Source organism: Miniopterus natalensis, chromosome 17 (assembly GCF_054644295.1).
Source record: "Miniopterus natalensis isolate mMinNat1 chromosome 17, mMinNat1.hap1, whole genome shotgun sequence".
NCBI lineage: Eukaryota > Metazoa > Chordata > Mammalia > Chiroptera > Miniopteridae > Miniopterus > Miniopterus natalensis.
Genome location: NC_142097.1, coordinates 30,855,161 through 30,875,738, shown reverse-complemented (window position 1 = coordinate 30,875,738; position 20,578 = coordinate 30,855,161). Strand labels below are relative to the sequence as shown.

Below are 20,578 nucleotides of genomic sequence, written 5' to 3'. Positions count from 1 at the left end.
TTTTTTTTTTTTGTTTGTTTGTTTTTTACTGCTTTGTGTCCTTGGTACCCAGTGCCAATTCTGTATATAATAGGTACACAGTATGTGGAAATCAGGACAGTTCCCTGAAATAGAACATATGAGCATAGCAGAAGAGGGACGGAATTAGGATGTCCACAGCTGGGGTCACAATGGCAACATAACTAGCAAGTACAGAAAACTAAAAAGGCTAAGTAATTTTTAAGATATTTGGCGAAAAAATAGACAAGAAAAAAATTTGATATCCTGATCAAGAGGGAAGGCATTCTTATTAATATCAGTAGATTGATACAGCTTAACTTTTTAACGTCTTTTATCCTGTCTCCTTGGAACAGATCACAGGGAAGTAGTTGACTAGAGGAACTTTGGTCAAGGTGGAATTTTAAGAAATGAATAGCCAACTAAAGAGAGAAATGGTTAATGGGGGGGGGGGGGGAAGTGGAAGTATTCAGATGAGCAGAATTTGATGATATGCACCCTAGGGGCACTTGCTGTACAAGCAGATGTGGCTGCAAACCCACAGGTCATTATTTTTGAGAAGTGCTGAAGAACTAGGAAGTCCCTAAAGACTAGAAAAGGGCAAATGTGCATATCTTTGAAACAGGAGGGGGAGAAACACAGGATGACCCTAGTCATTAAAGACTGCCAACCTATTGATCTTTGGGGAAAATGAGAAAGGACCATTGAACAATCAATTTGCAGTCAGTCAGGAAATCCCGAGACTCTAAGTAGGAGTCAACATCATTTTGTGAAGGGCAGATCATACAGACAGTTTTAATTTATCACAGCAAAAGAACAGGATCCACAGACCAGGGGGAAGTCCCCAGTGGACTCTGTTTCACTGGGTAATCTGGAAAAAGTAGACTCTTTACCATATTACTTTTATAAGCTTGGGTACCTGGGGTGAAGATTTGTGAATGATGGAAATGGCGTGGGAAAAGTAGACATATTGCGTGATGGCCCAGTGAGGACTGGTCCTGAGGGCTACTCCTTCCAGCTTACTTATTGACATTCCAGACAAAGAAATAAAAAAATGTGTATCAAATTTGTGGGTCCCAAATTTGGTGTGGTTTTGATTTTCTGGAAAGTCTTAATAAAGTTCTGAATGACCCTATGCATTGGAAAATAAGCCTATCATAATTAGGGTTGAAACTTAATAAGGAAATGTGTTTGTAAAGACCCAAACTCAAGTACAAATATAGGATGGGTATGAGTGCCAGAGAAAAAACTTGGGGGTCAGACTGACCACAGATAGAATGTGAGCTGGGAACATACTGTGGTTATGTAAAAACCAACACTGTTCTTTCAACTTTTTAAAAAGACTATTACTGAGCATCTATTATGTGTTTTACTGTCTTTACATAAAATTATCCTTCATTAGAATGTTTTGGGGCCTGAGAAATGCATGGGAAGAGAGAGAAGCTGCCCTATGCACAAAACCTGAGGTATACTGCAAAGGCCCCCTAAGCCAGAACAATGCCTGTGGGTTAATACATTGTCTCATTCGAGCACTAAACATTTCTAGCTTCTACTTCCACTACAGCCCTTTTTTATCTCTTATCTCCAGCCAAGATGGACCCCTTTTTCCTTCCCCTTGCCTGTCCTAATCTCTTTTTTGATTTTTTTTTGTTGGTTCACAAATTCACTCATTCTACCAACTTTTTATTTTTTAATCCTCACCCAAGGATATTTTGTCCATTGTTTTTCAGAGAGAGTGGGGGGGAGGGGAGAGAGAAAGAGAGAGAGAGAGAGAGATCAGTGTGAGACACATCAATCAGCTGCCTCCTGCACGCTTCCCTAACAGGGCTGGGGATTGAGCCTGCAACCGAGATACGTGCGCTTGGCCGCAATCAAACCCGGCACCCTTCATTTAGCTGGCCAGCGCTCTGACGAATGAGCTGAACTGGCCAGGGGCCATTCTGCCAGCTTTTATTGGGCACCTACTGCATCTCAGGCATTGTGCTAGGATATTGATGACATCCAGGTAAACAAGATGTGACCCTCCTTTCATGGAACGCACATTTTAGTATGTGAGAGCTGTGTGTAAGCAAGTTTTTCTAACCCAGTGTGATAAAGGCCATAAGAAAAATATGTAAGCTTCCTTGTAGACCCAAGAGACGGTGAGATCTACTTTTCTAGCTTCTGCCTCATTTCTTTTACCATGCCCTGTATCTAATTGTATTTAACTCCCTCCCTCCTTCCCTCCCTCTTACCTTTCTTCCCCTCTACCTTTTTCTTTCCCCTCCTCCCTCCATCTTTCCCTCCCCCAGCTTTTTCTCTCTCTTTTTCTCTCCACCTGGTGAACTTAACTTACCCTTCATGGCTCAGCCAAATGTCACCTCTTCTACAAGGCCTTCCCTGATATTCCCAGGTAGAATTAATAGCTGCTTTGTCTGTGTTTCCATAGTACACGGTTTGTGTTGCTATCAGGCTCTGGTTTAATTCTGCCTTAGTACTACCTTGATTTGTTTACAAGTCTGTCTCCCTCCCTTGACTGAACTCCTTGAGACCAGGGACCTGACTTATTCATTTGTTTTTCCTATAGCACCTAGAAGAGTTTCTGGCACCTACTCGGTTCTGAAAAAATGTTTATTAAATATGAAGTGAGAGGCCCAGAGGGAGTGGGGCCTAGGGCTGGGCCTCTGGGAGAGAATGTGCTGTGTTGGTGCAGTAACTAGGAAGGGTGAATCCATCCCCTCTTCATTGATCAGATAGCCTAAGAGCTGGTTAGAAGAGTGATACATAGTTGCTTTTCCAAGAACTATAGGGTTTTTGTTTTGTTGGATAGCGGATGGACACTGAATTGTCCAGGGATAGCAGAGTTCGTAAAATGGTGGCCACTGGTCTTTGTGGGCCAGCCCGCGATAATTGGATTGCAAAGAATTTAAATTTTCTGAATTACATTTTTAACTTTTAAAAATAAAAAGAGATTTTATCCCAAACTCTGAACTTTCAACTTTTCTTTAAAAATTGTTGGAAAATATCTCAGCATTGGGACTACCTTCTTCCCCTGCAATGAGCTGAGGCTGAATAGGGCTGGTCTTTAAATGAGACAAGTGATCTCCAGGTTACTGTTACTTCTACAAGTCTCTGTTACTTCTACAATTTTTTTACTGAGATATAACTCACATACCCTAAAATTCACCATTTTAATGTGTGAAATTCAGTGGTTTTATTATACTCACAAGGTTGTGCAGCTCTCACCACTATCTAATTCCAGACCATTTTCATCACTCAATCCTCCCCCCCCCCAACTTTGCTGTCATTCCCAATCCCTCCTCCACCTGTCCCTGGAACCATTGATTTACTTTCTGTCTGTATGAATTTGCCCATTCTGGACATTTCATATAAATGGAATCATGCAATATGTGGCATTTTGGGTCTGCTTCTTTCACTTAACGTAATGTCTTCAAGGTTCTTTCCTGTTGTAGCATGGGTCAGTACCTCATTCATTTTTAGGGGTGAGTAATATTGCATTATATGGATATACCACTTTTGCTTATTCATTCATCAGTCAGTTATTGGACATTTGGCTACTATGAATAATTCAGCTGTGAACATCAGTGAACAAGTTTATGTGTGAAACCAATTGTTTCTTATATCCAGCCCGCTGGGCTCAGTTCCACTAGTCTTCCTGATTCCAGTAGTTTTTGATCCCCATGTTAGAGGGGGCTTGGGGATAGAGGGAACAGGAATGTGCTAGAAAAACAAAACAGAAAAGGGCAGATAAGATAGTAGGTCCTGGGCACCTTAGGTCTAAGGAGAAGAAGATACTGGGTCCCTGGAGGTGACAAGGGATGCTGAAGGAGAAGAGAAAGAGACCAGAGATGGGAGGAGATGGAAGACAAGCTTCACCATAGCTTCTCTAGGATCAAACTTTTAAAAAAGGATCCAGGGAAAAGGGGTGAGAGGGTCGGTAAAGCAGCTTGGTAGGATGGGAAGAGTGCCAGGCAAGGAGCCAGAAGACATCGGTCTTAGTCTCGCCTATGCTGCTTTTTGACTGATATGACTTTGACCAGTTAGTTACCTTGCTGAAACCCATAGCTTCATTTATGAATTGGTCATAATGAAATTACCCACTGAACGTCATTGGGTTTTTGTGAGGGTCAAGTGATATCCTAAATGTGACAAAGTGTTATAGATTTGAAAGAATAGAACAAATATTAATATTCAGAGGAAACTTCCCCTGCGATGCTTACAGTTATTGAAGTGACTCCTGAAGATCATGGTCAGAGTAATTCAGCACCTGAGAGGGGCCTGCCTATCAGAAACACTCTCATTGTCATTTAGTTTGCTCAAAGGGACACTGACTTGTCCATAATAACTCTCGTCCTTTCCTGGCAAGTCTGGGAAGGATTTCTCTCTCTTCCAAATATATGAGAGAGGCCTGTTATAAAGTCTGGGACTTGGGAGGGTCAGGAGTTTGGGAGGTTTGGACCCTGGAGTTTCTCAGGGGCACTAGGAATTAGCAGATTAGTTATGGGCCCAGATTTTCTTAAAGCCCTTATCTTTTTTGAAAAGCTCACTGTGGATCATATTGTCTTTATACAGTGTTTCCTTAGTTCTTATGAAAAGATAGAGGAAGGGAGGAAAGGCCCCAGGGATGATTGAACCAGTACTTGGGGTCCCCTGGGAGAGTAGAGATGAGGAGGAGATGAACTGGGTGTGCCCACAGGACAGCCTAGCATTGCTTGGATTTTTCTCAGTAGAGAAATAATAAGAATCACTAACATTTATGGAGTAGTCACTTTGTGCTACTCTTGTAATATTTCATATGTTATCTCATTTACTCTTCATTAGAACCCTACGAAGTCAGGTATTTTTGTTTGTTTCCGTTTTTTCCAGAGGAGGAACTATGAGAGGTGAGAAAATAAGTACCTTTCCCTAGTCACACAACTAGAAAAGGTGGAGTCAGGAATCCTACCCAGTCAGCCTGATTCTAAAGTGGTGTCTCAGAATGTCACGTGATATAGCGGAAAGAAGCCCAGGCTTCCAATCAGAAGGCCTGATGGTCATCAGTCTACTGACCCTGAAAAAAGACAGTGGTTTGTGGCCTGGAATTGTGGGAATTACCCAGACAGCTTTGGGCAACCTATCTCTACTTTCATGTTGAGTTGTTGGGGCCACCTCCTGACATATTTAATCTTAAGTGTGGGAGTGACTGGATACCAGTCCCATCTCCTCTCTAGTGTAAGACCTACCTAGGAAGGGGAAGGGGGAGAGAGAGAAAATAGGAGGGGGAGAAAGAAGAGGGTGGGTGGGAATGACATCAAGCAGGAATGTGCCAGTCAGCGGGGGTAAATTTTCCACTTGGATCTGGGTGGAAACCTGATCTTGCCTCTATTTTTGGTCTCCTTCTCTAACAACCTTTTGCCAGATTGGAATTTTTCTGCACCTGTAACACATTTTTAATGTAATAAGTCTAGGAGAAACCAGGTATTATATCATGCTGGGGCCTGTGCTGTGTTTCTAGGAGGGCAGGTAGCCCAGACCCCAGTTTATCCCTATAGGGGATTAGTGTATTAGTCACCCTGTAAAAGCTCAATTTATTATGATTTTTTAAATGTTTCTTTTAGCACTTGCTTATAAAGGGTGTAGAGGGGAGCCACGAATGTGTCTGTGTTCCCTGCCCCCCACCTTTTTCACACACACACCCCCTCTATCAATTTCATATGGACTCAAATTCCATAAAATCAAATCTAGAGGCTTTGACCAATTAGCTTACCTTTGCTACGCAGGACTTGGTCCTTGTTTGGGCTGGTGCAGCTAATGGAAAGGTGAGATGATGGTACTAGCCACCCCTCAGTGGGGAATGGAAATAAGTGGGCTTAGCTGTTCAGGGTGACCCTAGGGGGCTACTGGGCCAAGGCTTAGATTTGGCTTGTTAGTGTGGGATTGAGCCCTTTATCCCCCCATTACTACAGATGGGCCGTCTTGCGAGTAGATGTCATAGATTGCATAGGGCTGAAGATAGATGTTCCTGCCAGCTTTGCCACCTTAACTGGACAGTTCCATAGAACTCATCCCCATCACTGGATTTAAAAAAAGAAGAAAGCAAGGAGAAGAAATAGCTTGGAGGCCAGATTCACATAAGCGGCGTGGAGAGAGTGCTGGGCTCAAGAGCAGACGTGGGGGCGTGTCCTGGTTCTGTCATCCAGGTCACGCGTCTGGACCTAAGCTGCTTGACTTTGAGTTTTGGTGATATTCAGTTCTCAGGCAGGCGTCTCATCTTCTGTCTTATCTCCCATTCCCCACTCACTGAAACCTGCCCTCCTGCCCTGGAGTATGATGTAATGTAGCAGGAGAAGCCTGCCCCCGATCAGAGGATCTGAGTTTAAGTGTTGGCTCGGCCATTTTCTAGCTGTGTGCTCAGTGGCAACTCCAAGTTGGGTGGGGCCTGAATCTAATACAATTTTGGGTTCTTTCCTTAAGATAAAGAATACACAGTTCTGAATGTGAAATTGCCAAGGCCTTGGAAGGGGCTTGTATAAGCAAAGAGCTGAATGATACGGAACCTTCATTAGCTTCACCGAATCTGCCTGTGTGTGTGGTCACACGTCACATAATCTCTTTCAGCCTCAGTTATTTCATTCCTAAAATAGATTTAATCATGTCTGTCTCAAGGGAGTATTTTAAGGAACAAATGAGTAAATATGCATGAGTGTTTTTGTTCAAAGTGATAGATACACGTACTCACACACACACACACACACACATAGTCTAGAAATGTATTATTATTATAGTCCATTCAGGTATTCATTTAATGTTTTAATTATACTGTCTGTAGATCCCTACTCAAACTTTTGTCTCGATGTTTCTCATTGGTTCATTGGTCAGGGGCATTCTTAAGGTGCCCATTACTTGGATTCCAGATTGGGAGAGTGATCGATAAAAACAAGCTTCCGATTCGTTCTGATGTGTGGAATACAAACAATGACGTGTCTCTGGACCCTCTCCACCCCATCACTGCATATGTAAATGGCTTTTGGTATATTTTGCTGGAGCCTCAATAAGTGTGTTGGGAACTTGAAATATATTGGGAAATTGAAAAGACTACATACCTGGATGGTTATCAGTAAAATGTCTAAGGCGGTGGGCTCCTCAGGTGTTGACAGAGACTTCCTCTGGCTCTGCAGCTTTGAGATCTGCATCCACTTGCCATTAAAAAATGAATAGGGCATCTCCACCTCTCTGATGGTGACTATGAGGATGTTTCCATGCCGGTCCTTAATGGGCTCATAGTAAACCCTTCCCAAATTGTGTGTTCCAAGTAAATTCTAGAAGCAAATAGATTTCTGGTAGCTTAGGTGATGTACAAAACAAAGCAACATAACTGCAACAAAAGACACTAAATAATCATCTGATGTTTCTGAGCTGTTTTTGTGTGTTTTTTAGCAGACTTACTCCTAGAATATGTAGCATCATGGAAATGTACTTAACAGAAGCTCAAAGAAAATGTCTTCCCCGTAAGCTTGCAACGATTATAGCAAGAGGCACAAAAATTATGTTTTTTTAAGCAAATTCAATATCTGTAAATATCTCTTACCCACATAGACACACCAGCACATAAACCTCAGTCACCAGCGCTTGAAGAGAATCCCAGATGTTTTAAAGAAAAATGCCTGATATTTCAAGTATGCTGCTTGTGGAGTTTTCAAGCAATCTGCAGTACACTGGTGTGCAGTGGGGTTGTTTAAAATGAAAAAGTGAATTGACAATGTAGCACATTGTATGGTCCCCAAATGGCTGCACATTCCCTTCAAGATACTTTAATTGGGAGATTGGCCTGGTTTGACTTATCTGCATTTCAGGGAGTTCTGCTTATTTGAAACTTTGTTAAAATTGTTTGTGAGCTAGGTCAACTGAGGCAGACAATGCTTTCAGAAAGGTAGGGAGCCGGGGATGCCATGTTAAATGTTGAGGGGCCCAGGTAGACGTTATGAAAATAAACAGTTTCACAAATGTGAGGGTTTGAAGAGCACCTAGAGGAATAGTATAAAATACCCTTTTACTTTAAATATCTATGGTTCTTTAAAATTATAAATCGCCTCAGAGCTTCTAGCTGTTATTTTTGTGAGCTTACATAAATGCTGATGAGATAACCTGTTAGCAGGAGAGCAAAGTAGGACTGGAATTTGTAACAGTAACAAGGATGAATGAGCCAGCTATTTGGTACCCACGTGTACAAAAACACTGGAATGTTCCCTTACGTGTAGGGACTGTGTCTTAAATCTTTTTTTTTTTTTTTTTTTTAAATTCACAAGGATAGGACACATAAAAAAGAAGTTTCATAAATAATTATTGACATTTAAAAATCCACTTAGCAGAATTACTGTTTTTAACAATGGCCTAATCACTTAGTCACATTATTCCTGTTCAATAATTGACTTCTAAATCGTAGAAAAGTAATTGGGTAAGGCTTTTTTAAACCAGTTCTCTGTAGTACTACAGTTTTATGTAAAGTAGTTTGCTGTAAAGTAATAGTGGCCAACAGCAGTGGTATGCCGGTAAACTGGCTATAAAAACAAAACAAAACAAAACTGATTTATAGGATATGCCAATTTCTGTGGTGTAAATACTCCCACTATAAGCTGATTTCAAGCTACTAGAGGTTTGACAACAGGCTTTCAAAATTCCTGAATATTTAAGAGTTGGCTTTCCTAAGCCAGTGTGAGTTGGCTCCAGCACACCACTGCTGTTAAGCCTTTGGTTATACTGGTGTTGAATTTCAGGGCTGGCTGCTATTCTTTTAACTCTTAGACTTTTGAAAAATACTCATTGGCCCTGAGTTTTGTCATCTAAAATTAAGTGTCCTGACAGCTCAGATATCTCTTATCCTAATCCTTATCTTATAGAGTTTTTTTGGGGGGGATTAAGTCAAGCAATGCATAAGAAAATATTTTGTAAACTCTCAAGTTTGATATAAGTAGGGTCTGGGCTTTCTTTTCTGCTCTCATTGGAACCCCACACTGGCTTACACTTGCTCATTTTCAAGACTCAGCCCAGGTTTCACTCTCTCTGGGAGGACTTTCCCAACTCTCAGGTAGAGCTGACTATCTTCTCTTTTGTCCCCTATTGTTTCCTGTACAAACTTATATCTTAGCATGACTCTGGCCTTCCTGAGTATTGACATACATGTGATGAGATCACGGTTGTTTCGTGTGTGTGTGTGTGTGTGTGTGTGTGTGTGTGTGTGTGTGTGTGTGTGTCTCAGGGTTCCTTGCACCGTGCCCGGCACATAGTAAGAGCTCAATAAGTTTTTGTTGACTGAATTAACATTATCATCAGGATACTGGAAAATACAATCTACTTTAAACCAAAGCTGGTGGGTAGACATTGAATGATCGGTGGTCATTTTTTTAGCAGTTATCAGTGGTTCACTGTTAGTTCTGGATATGACGACTCATGGGGTGGAAGAGAAAGCACTTGAAACGCCTTCCTGAAATCCTTTGTTGACATCAGAGCTGGCTAGGTAGCCGGTACTGGGCAGCACCACTTTAAAAGCAGGATATCCTTGTGAAAATAAATTGCAACTATGTTCCAAGGGGGCACATTTGAGGTTCTTTAGGGCCTAAGGGAAACACAGACCCTGTTAATACCTGCCATGCTATGCAGTCAGTGTTAGGAGACCTAGAGACTCTGAGGATCCTGCAAGATGAAGAGGACTAGAGAGCCACCTGATGGCTCCCAGGAACGCGCCTCGGTTAGAACCAGGACAAGCCACAGGGCTGTCAGCATGCCCTGGACAGATGCACCATATTTAGAGACCTTTAGTCAGTTTGGGGTGACATGGGAAGTTGAAGGAGGTCCAGAGCAGAGAGATGTAGGCCTGAGAAAGAAGAGTAAAATTTGGGGGAACCTTCTCCAGCTTGGCAAATGAAAAAGACATAATATTCATGAATTGTTACCTGGCTTTTACTAACGCTCATTTCTAAAAGCTATGGAGGAGGCAAAGTTAATGTAATTCAATCTACAGTGTCAGATTATTACTGTATTTTGAGGATATGTAGTTTGGACACTTCATAATGTAAGAGCAATGTACGCTTCTGCCTCTTAGGGCCTCTGTCATTTTCCTAAAAGTAGGAGAAACAGTCTTGGGGCTTAGCTACTTATAGGCTTTCTCATCTTATATTTAAAAAATCCAAATCCTGGCAGATACTTTTCTCTCCTCTTGCCTAGGTAACATTAATCAAATTAAGGCCACTTCTAAATAGGCTCCAAATGATGCAGAATAGAATTCTACTTTTGAAAGAAAAACTATAATGTGGATAATTTCTTCTATTTAAAATTCTTGTCTGCTTTTGTAAGTGAACACGTAAGAAGATGATGAAGTATTGGAAAGAATACAGCCCTTGGAATTATATAGATTTAGATTTGTACCCAGACTTTGCTGCTTCCTACTTATGTGCCCTTGGGCAAATTACTTAACCTTCCCGGCCCTCAGTTTTATTATCTGTTAAACTAATATCATTAATAGGACTTCTCATCAGAATATGGTGAAATTAGATGAAATATAGTTTGTGAAGCACTTAGCATAGTGCCTGGCACCTCTTCTGTTAAATAAATGAAAGTTGTTTCACAATTATTGTTTATTATTATTTATGAAGGGATCTCACTATAGAGCAGAAACCGGGAACCAAGGCACAGGATGCACAGTGGTTGGTATGCCCTGTGACGAAGGCAAGTCAGGGTGCTGTGGAAACAGGAAGGGGAGAGAGATAGTGCAGAGGCCTTTGTGTACCATGATACAGTGGGCCACTCTTGGGACAGTAAGGGAATGGCATGGTCAGGATCTTTTGTCTATGGCTGATGCCATTCAAGCTATTTAATAATGCATTTTTACTTTCCTCAGAACATTGTCAAAAATGTTAGGTTAGTAAAGAGATAGAATATTAAGTGAGCATCAGTTCCCCCAGTTTGTTTTTCTTCCTTTTCTGAAGTTTTTCTATGCCTACCACTCCCCCCACCTCCCGCTGTTCTGCCCAAAACAACAAACAAACAGGGTGGTTTCAATACAGGTTGTGGCAAAAGTAGGTTTACAGTTCATATGGAAAATAATAAAATAATTAATAAATAATAACACAAGAATAAACTCTTTCACGTACTCACAACTGTAAACCTACTTTTGCTCCACTCCCGTATTTCCAGATATTTTTATTCTGAAGATCAGGAAATAGTTTATCAGATAGGTCCTATAAAAAAAAGTTGGTAAAAAGAGATGTGAAGGAGAGAATGGAATTCATAGCAGTGCTCTGGCCTTTGGTAGGCTCCACGAGGGGTGGCTGTTTATGGACTACTACAAGGCACTGGTCACCATGCAGGGCTGGAGAACTGGCCAGGTGGCAACTGTGGTGTGAGGTGCATGTCTGTGGTCTTTTTTCCCTTTGGCTAGATAGAATGCCCTTACCTGTGATCTTCAGGACACAGGGGTTGGATTAACATGTACATTTGTTTATCTGAACAGCACTTCCTGCGGGTCTGCCATACGTGGAGGATGCAGTGGAACCAAACTAGATCCCTTCCTTGAGCTCAGGGCCCCAGTCCAAGTGGGTGACCAGCCAAATACGGATACAAATAATTAACTACTGGGTTTATGATCACTGAGCTCAATGAAGACTACAAGGTGCTGTGAGAGTGATTCATAGTCAGGAGATCAGAGAAACGAGCCCCAAGGAAGTATAGACGTTAAACTGAGGTGTAAAGGATATGCAGAAATTAGCAAGGCAAAGAAGGAGAGGAGGATCCTAAGCAGAGGAAACAGCCTGTGAAATAACCGAGAAAACAGAAAGACAGGCCAGGAAGTTGGAAATATCGGGACCTTATGGAGTCATGGAAGCCAAGGGACCAAGTGTGTCAAACGCTGCTGAGATGTCAGTTGGGAAGAGAATTTAAGTGTCCGTTCTTAAATGCCCACACAGGTGCTCATACAAGTGAGGGGCCCTGGAGCTCAAGCTTCATAAACATCAGCCTGCCTCTGACTCCTGGAGGCCTGAGAGGGCAGTGTGGTGGGCATGGTGGTAGATAGGCAAGGGAAAGGCTGGGAACTAAATGGGGCGTGAGGGAGTAAATGGACAAGGAGAAGACAGGTGACTCTTTCAAGAAGTTCGGGTCTAAGGAAGAGGAGAGAGAGTTTGGTAGCTGAAGGGGTGTGTGGGGTTGAGGAAGGGATTTGAGGGGAAGTTGAACTGGAGACACTTGTGTATGTTCAGATAAGATGGGCAGGAAGAACTGGAGTCAGAGCACATGTGGAGGAGTAGAAGGAGTGAAACTATCTCTTGGAATAGGAGAGAAGACAGAAGTAGGGTCAATGCATGGAGGCTTTTAAATTTGGTGATGGAGAGTAATTAATTCCCATTTATTTTCTTAATGAATTACGCAGTGATGTGGGGTGAGGAGTGTGGGGAAGGGGAAGGGATGTGGGAGAATGTAGGAGGGTTTAAATAGTTGTTTTATAGCTTGGGAAGTGAATTTAGTAAAGAAATAGAATGTGATCACTAGGTAACGCTACATGTGGGAATTGTAATAATGAATTTAACATAAAACCAGTCAACCCCCTCTTGTCACCCCCTCCTTTTTGGTGATTTTTCTACAGCAGTGTGCAACTGCTCTAGGGTAGACATGTTGGATTCATCCAGACTTGGGATATTTCCAAATAAATAATATGGCAGGAGACAGTGGCCAGAAATTTAGAATATTTTCAAGGGAGTGATCATGGTGGGCCAAGGAATCTAAGCTAGACAAGGAGGGAAATTACCTCAGAAGGCGTCTGATGCGTTATGAAAAGTGGTGGGGCCAAGGAAATCCAAGAGCTATTGCAATGGGAGTAGTTGAGTGGGGAACACTGACCATTGTGGCTTCCCTTTAGCCCCTCAGCATGTACCTGCACTGGCTTGACACAGTCTGATTCTTTCCGAGTTACTGATATCAGATGGAAGAGTTTTAGGAAGTCTCCAATAAACATACAATCGAGAGCCTTGTTTGGAATCCTAAAGTTGTTCAGTCTGTGATCCAAGCATGTCTGGGCCATATGGTGGGCTAATGAGAGAGCCCAATAAGGGATCTGAGCATCCTGGGAAAGAACTGTATCCTAATGAAGGAGCAGGTTGAGGTTTAGCGGATTGGTCTAACTCAAGCCGATCAGTGATGAAAGGAAGGGGCGCTCCACATGAGCACAGTCATCATGGCCCAGTTCCAAGAACTTTTTCTTGAGTTGAAGGAGAAGTGTCTACAATCAAGAGTGAGTTGAAATGGAGAGCACTGCTTACTAAAATATCTGAGGCCAGTGAGGACACAAGGCTGTAAACCCCTCATGTCATGGAACACAGCTTGGAACGGGGAAGAGCCCCTTTGCAGAATTAGTTATAATAGCAACACAATAATTATTATTATTGCAGGAAGTCGAATTATTGCATGGGTCAAGAAATGAAGTTCCTGTAATTGCAGGTGGGGGTGGAGCCATAGAAATTTTTGTTGGAGTTATGACCCTATTTTTATGCCTTGGCTGAGCTAGCCTGGCCAAACACAGCTTAATAGATTCCTGTTATGCATAGCTCTGGGGTTGGTGTAACTGATAGCTTTGTAGGTAGATACCCATTATTGTGAAAGGCTCAGAGATCTCTTAAAGACCACAGTTCCACATAGCAGATGTTTTTCTTTGTTAAGAACCACAAATTTAGGGAATACCAGAAAACAATGAGAGGAAACCCCAGAAGAGCTTGGTTGGGACTCAACGTCATTTCTAGGAGGGACCCTGTAACCTACAAAGATTCTTGCTGGGATTAGGGACCTGATCTGATTGGGTTAATAGTACAAAAGGATGAATGGATTCATGGTTATAAGTAAGCTTTTAAGAGGTTTTATTTGTTCTGTTTTGTTTTAAGTAAGCAAAAATGTATGCAAATGCCTGTGTTTTACCAAAAGCATCAAGTCAAGAAAAGCCTAAAAATATCTGCTTGGTTTCTTTCTCTGTCTCCATACACCGTAAACGCACAGGATGCCAGAGCAGCAAGAGTTCTTCAGGTGATCCACTCAAACTCTCCTGATTTTGCAGGTGATAAAACTGAGGCCCAGAAAGGAGAAATGAGTTGACTTATTAATATCAAATCCAGAACTCAAGTCATCATCTCATCTTTGTTTGGGGGCCATTCCTAGACTCTTTAAGAGAGACCTCTTTTCCTTTTGCAGGAGACCCTAAAGGCACAGGTTCTCTACATAAGCCTCTGTGTAGCAGCTCAAACTGTGTGAGAAGCTTTCATATGGTTCGCAGGGCTCTAAGAGAGAAAGGAGCCCATCCTTTCCTTTCCAGGTGTTACGGGAACAGAACTGACTGAGATTTCCTCAGACCTCTGTCCAGGTCCAGGCTGAAACCTGGCTCCTCACCTGTAGCTGAGCTGTTGCGGCGAGCATCTTCTGCCGAGTTTGCAGTACCGTGGACGAGGACATGGAGATGGGCACGCTCTGCCTCAGCCACCTTACGTCTTCCCACATACAAGACAGCTGCAAAAGAAGTCACGGGGTCGCGTCATCGTCCAAGCCAGTGCATGATTTAGGCTGTGGCATCAAAGCACAGCAGGGAGAGGGAAACCTGACCCCTGATGTTTGTTCTGCAGTCCATTTTCAGATACATGCGAAACAACTTTTTGATCTCTGTCCAATTGGAAAAAGATCTGAATGTTAATGAAACAGTCAGATCCACATTTTAGTTTTTGCCAAACGATCCCATAACTCAGAATAGTGGAGACACAATCTGACAGGATGAAGCTTCTTTGCTTTGAAAATGCAGCGTAGACACTATTTTGGCATTTTGTATGACAAAGGGCATATCAGAACTGAAAGGCCTTGGAGATAATTTACTCCCACCCCGATACTTTGATCCCTGGAGACCCCTCAACTAAGGCTTCAGAGGTTCATGGGCAGCAATATTGGTGCAAAGTGGGAGAAAATAAAATCAGAACTCAGAATACCTTTGTGAACCACAGAAAATCTTGTGTGATGGAACTGGTGTGAGAGTCATCTATTTCAACGATCGGTATTTGATCTTCATTGGTGACTAACATATTGTCTTTGTAATAAAATATAACAGCTATGTAGAGTCCCCTAAAAAGAAAAAGTGAAGTAAAAGTTTTTCTTCACCGTCTCCCTCTACCAAACCCGAATCATGGAAAAAAAAAATTTTTAGACATGAAATAGATAATTTAAAATATACCTATGAGCGTATTCTTGCTAAGAATCATAAGCTCACTGACTAGAAAGCAGAGAAATTATTATCTTGTCCAAAGTCTCATGTTTTTTTTAAAAAGGTGATCGATATATTTATTAAAAAATTAAAATATGGTAAACATAGACTATTATGTGAGTTTTAGGTGTACAACATAGTTATTCAATATTTATATAATTTATGAAGTGATCACCACAGTTAAATAAAAGAAAAAGACATCTTGCATTTGCAAAATCATGGGCGGACCTCGAGGGTATTATGTTAAGTGAAATAAGTCAGACAGAGAAGGACAAATACTGAACGATTTCACTTACATGTGGAATCTAATAAAGAAACGAGCAAAACAAAACAGCAACAGACTCGTAGAAAGAGATCAAACTGATGGTTGCCAGAGGAGAGGTGGGGTGCGGGGTGGAGAGATGGGTGAAAAAGATGAAAGGAAATAAGTACGAACTTCATATTACTTTAATAACAAAAAGACATTTCTATCAAGTTTCCACTCAGAAGCAAAAGCAGCTGATTCCTGAGAAGTTAAGACTTCTGGAAAAACGTCAGGACCCACCGTTTCAAGGTCTTCACAAACTTGTTTGAGGAATGGAATAGGTGTTTCAGGCTCCTTGAGACTGACTGCTTGCGGCCTGTGGTTTGTAATTTTGAACTTTCTGGAACACAGAAAAAATACAGTGTAAATTCCATTGGCAGAAAACACTCCCAGTACCTTTTCCCACCTTCCTGCCTCTACTCCCGTCTCCTCAGTTCCACGTAGGGATTCAGCTCATTCATTCCCACAAGAAACTTTTGTATCTTGAGATGCCAGCGGTTAACTCAGTGAACAGATCCTCAAAAATGTTGGCGACGAGAAACATAACTCCAGGGAAAACCACTTGGGTGTTTTGTTTATCCTCTCTGGATCAGCAATTTATTATAAGGCGGGATATTTCACTAAGTTTTTCATTATAAAATTAATATAGGCACATTACAGAAAATCTGGAGAATAGAAAAAAAAAAAAAACCAAATCCCACGCATGTCATCCTCCCATTTAGTGCAACCACTGCTAGCATTCTGGGGAAGTTTCTTCCAGTGGATGTGTAGGCTTACAAAAATAGTTGTAGGCATTGGTATGATCACTACCCTTATTCAGGAGAAAAATTGAGACAGAAAGGTTAAGTGGATCTTCCAAGATTAAAAAAAAAACAAAAAATAGTACCCAGAAAAACCGAGACATTCATTCATTGAATAGGTATTTACTGGGACACTACTATGTGCAAGGCTCTGTGGCTACAGTGGTGAGAAAACCACCGATCGCATTGTTGAGCTTTTCCGGTCGCAGCCTGGAGCTCTCACTGACAGAAGTAGTAGGCTTCCTAAAACAGTCTTTGCAAACAGTGCTCTGGAGCTCACTGAGATGATCACTGATTCCAAATCCCATCTTAAACGTAATGAAGGGAAGCTGAGATTGTTGGGTCATCATCAAACTCCTGACAGATTTATCACTGGGGATGAGAGCGTAGTCCACACTGGTGCTGTTGGGCACAGAGTCCCGGGCGATGGTTGATGGCTGAAGCCCAGTGTGGTTCTGCCCGTGATCCTATAGGAGTGGTTAGGGATGAGCTGACACCCACGTTCACGCCAGCTTCAAGCTTGAGCTGATAACAGTTATTCCTGGCAGAACAAAGCAAAAGCTTTTTTTTTTTCCTGACTTGAATATGAATTTGGCTGGTCATATCCTGCTTGAAAGTGCTGCTGCTGGGACTTTGGTTAAAGAAGCATATTGAACATATTCATTACATACCGCTCTCTCCACAAACCTTACAAAAAGCAAAGCAAAGAGATTTTTAAAATCTATGAAGACAAAGACATGAATCTATAAAGACAGAGATGGGACAGGAGACACAAGCAAGTGAATTTTGGTAGCTGGAAAGCAGATGGACAGATGGATTTAGTAGTCCTGAGAAAGATGAATCCTAAGCTAGCCATGGAGAAAGCTGATTTCTCAGCACCATATACTGCTAGCAGTGGGGGGTAAATGTGGACCTAAAATCAAGGGGGGATGTGTTTAAGTCTGTTTCAAAAGTAGTCAGACTTCTAGATGTCTACCAATACCCTGCATAGGTGGACAAATGCCCCTTCCCCTCTCTGGAAGAAAGCTAGTGGCATATTTTCTGAAAAGCATAAAAAGACGTCTCTAGAGTGGGAGACATAGGGTATTGTTAAAAAGGGAGGGGGGAGAGGTGTTGCATATTCAAAATAGGTGGATTAAAGGAAAGTTTCTCTACAGAATATTTCCCCACTGGGCTCTCAGATCACTGGTACTCAAACTTATATCCCCCAGGCAGGACAGTGGAAGAAACTTCTTTGGAGACTCTGACTGGTCCAAGAGAATGTACCTAAAGATTCTGACATTGGCTCCACTGCTTTGCTATAAAGATAAGGCCATGCCAGATCACCTTACAGTGAAGCCTATAAATAAAGAGGCCTAATGTGCTCAGAGCTTCCCAATAGCTCTTGAGTTCCTTTCCCTTAAATCTGAACAAATGTTTAAGGATCACCAGGTAGTCGCCAAGAACATGTAACAGGAAAGACAGAGGCCAAAAACAAAGAAACAAAGGAACAGTTTAGAGGAGAGACGGTGCTGAGAAAAGAAAATGTAAAATGAAACAAAGCCTTAAATATAAAATGAAACAAAGCCTATCATTAATAGCCTGAGAGATAAGAAAAGACACTGCGTCATTGTAAAAATTGTAAGAATCTGTAAGAGAAACATTCAGAGAATAAAACAGAGCATTGGAAATTAAAAATATGTTATCAAAGCCCTTGCCGGGTAGTTGGTTAGAGCATCATCCTGATACACCAAGGTTGCAGGTTTGATCCCTGGTCAAGGCACATGCAAGAATCAACCAGTGAATGCATAAATAAGTGGAACAACAAATTGATGTTTCTCTCTCTTTCCCTCCCTCACTCTCATATATATATGTTATCAAAGTCTGAAAGACACAATAGACAACTTAGAAAATAAAGTTAGGGAAATCTCCAAGAAAGTAGAGTAAAAGGCCATGAGGATGGAAAGCGGGGGTGGGGAGGAGGTAAAAAAAAGGGCTAGCCTGTGAGATTCAATATCTGAATAAGAGTTCTTGTAGGAGAGAATGGAGAAAAGGGACAGAAAGAAATAATTAAAGAAATAATTTAAGAAAATATCCCCTAATTGAAGTTATCTTCCACATGGAAAGGGCTCGCCAGGTGTGCAGCACGACAGACAACAATGGAACCACACAAAGGCACATAACAGTAAGATTTTAGAATGCTGAAGTTAAAAAGAAAACATAAGCTTTGAGAGTAGAAAAAAATAGATTTTTATATAAAACTTCTGGAATCAGACTTCCCAGCACTGAAAGCTAGAAGACAATGAAGCAATGCCTTTGAAGTCTGACGGGAAATTATTTCAATGGCAATTCGATACGTATCCAAACCCTTAAATAAATGTTAAATAGAATAAATCTTTAAACATTCAGTGCATCCAAAAGTTAGCTCCCAAATATCCTCTTAGGGAGTTACTAGAGGAAGGGCTCCCCTAAATGAGAGACTAACCCATGAAAAAGAAAGGCGTGGGATAAAAAAGAAGAAATCTAATATTGGAGAGTGGCACGAAGAGTCCTCAGTATGGTGGTGAAAGGAGATCTTAGGGTGACAGCTGTGCACCAGACACAGAGGCAGCCAGTAACCAGTCTAGATGGGAGGAGGTCAGAGGGCCCCACGAGAGGTTTCTTTAAGGAGGTGCAGTTGAAACAATACTAATGTTATCTGATTGTATGGAGAGAAAATTGATGCAACTGGAGGATAGCTTGGACATTAATTAGTTATAACCACATACAAAAATAAGAAAACAATACAAGATGATTATTAACTGCAGGGGACACAAAAAGTTCAGGAAAGAAAAAATAATCATAGACTTTACATGATCATTATAAGGTAAGTAACAAATACTGATTTTGCTAAAATTACAATATAACTCTATTAGCAGGATAAGGGGGAAGGAATTGTATGTGTGTATAAGAGGGTGGAGGGGTAAAGGAGAGAGAAATCGTCACCTCCCTTAGTGAGATAATGCCTACAATTGGAAAAAAAATCAAGAATTTGCAATATAAACGGTATATAGAGATAGGAAGAAAAAAGCAAAAGAACTGGCCAAAAGAATTGAATCTTTGGCGAATAGGAAATGGAGAAATTACTTTTTAAAATAATAAAATTCTTTTAAGTGCTCTACTTATTTTAAGTTGTTTAATCCTTAAACAATGACTGATGGGTACATATAATTCTTACCTGCATTTTACAATGAGCAAAATGAGGGCTAGAGAGGGTAGGCAACTTGCTTAAGGTCACACAGCTAGTAAATATCCAGTCTGGATTTGAACCCAGGTAGCCTGGCTTCAGTATAATCACATATAATTTAAATAAAAATGAAGATTGAACTAAACAAATTAGACTGAAAAATAAAAAGGCAACAATGAGAAATGCTATTGCCAGTTGGGAAAGGGGCCTGTGCAAATACTAAATATCCCAGGTCTCTTTGCCACAGTAGAATTATCCTTCTTATAGGCCTTGTGGTTGCGTGGGGCCATGAGACTATTTTTGGCCAATGAGTTGTGAGTGTAAGTGACATACAATAAAGTCTAGATTAGACCTTGAAGAGTTTCTTTTCCCTTCCCCGTGGATGCTGGCAAATATTTCTAGAAAGAGGGTGACCTGTGCTAGACATATAGCATGTGGGAGGAATAAATATTTGGGAGGTTGTTTGATTATTGCAGCATGAGATAGGCCATTTTGACTGATACAAGACCTAAAACTCACATTTCTCCTAAGAACTATGGCTTCTGTTCTGTCTCTGCTTTGTTACGGGCTCTGGATCAATTGTTAGTTTTCTGGATCCTGAAGGCAGTAGGTCTTTAGCTTTTAAGTGCTTGGAGCATAGGGGCTTGATTTTATTCATACTGGTATGTCTAGCACCTGACACACAATAGGCAGTGTTTTAATGTTTGCCAGTTGAAAAATTGGATGATAATTGAAATTCACTCCTATAGGGTACTGCTGTGGTGAACACAGCTTCCTTATAATTCATTATATATGTTAGGGCGTTGACCTTATGGATAATAAAGGCTGCTGAACATCTCCATTGTATTTCCATCCCAGTACTGTGAACATGCATATTAGCTGTGGCCAATTCTCTAGCCAAAATACAGAAATTAATGTGGGTCTTGGCACCTCCCATGTAGGGGTTTGGTAGGAAAAGGGGTGTTTTATTATTACTTCCGCATTTGGAATGTGCTGAGTATTACTGAGTACTCCAG

At 41.3% G+C, this 20,578-nt stretch overlaps 1 protein-coding gene across 1 annotated transcript in view; it reads right to left on the bottom strand.

Annotated features, from left to right (window-relative positions):
- Window positions 1-20,578, bottom strand: part of ANKFN1 (ankyrin repeat and fibronectin type III domain containing 1) — a 119,516-nt gene that overhangs the window by 33,163 nt on the left and 65,775 nt on the right. Inside the window, exons 8-11 of the mRNA XM_087825636.1 lie at window positions 15,798-15,897; window positions 14,982-15,114; window positions 14,398-14,514; window positions 7,080-7,295 (exon numbers count right to left, since the gene is read on the bottom strand). Coding sequence (XP_087681762.1) covers window positions 7,080-7,295; window positions 14,398-14,514; window positions 14,982-15,114; window positions 15,798-15,897 — 566 coding nt within the window. The remainder of the gene's footprint in view (window positions 1-7,079; window positions 7,296-14,397; window positions 14,515-14,981; window positions 15,115-15,797; window positions 15,898-20,578) is intronic.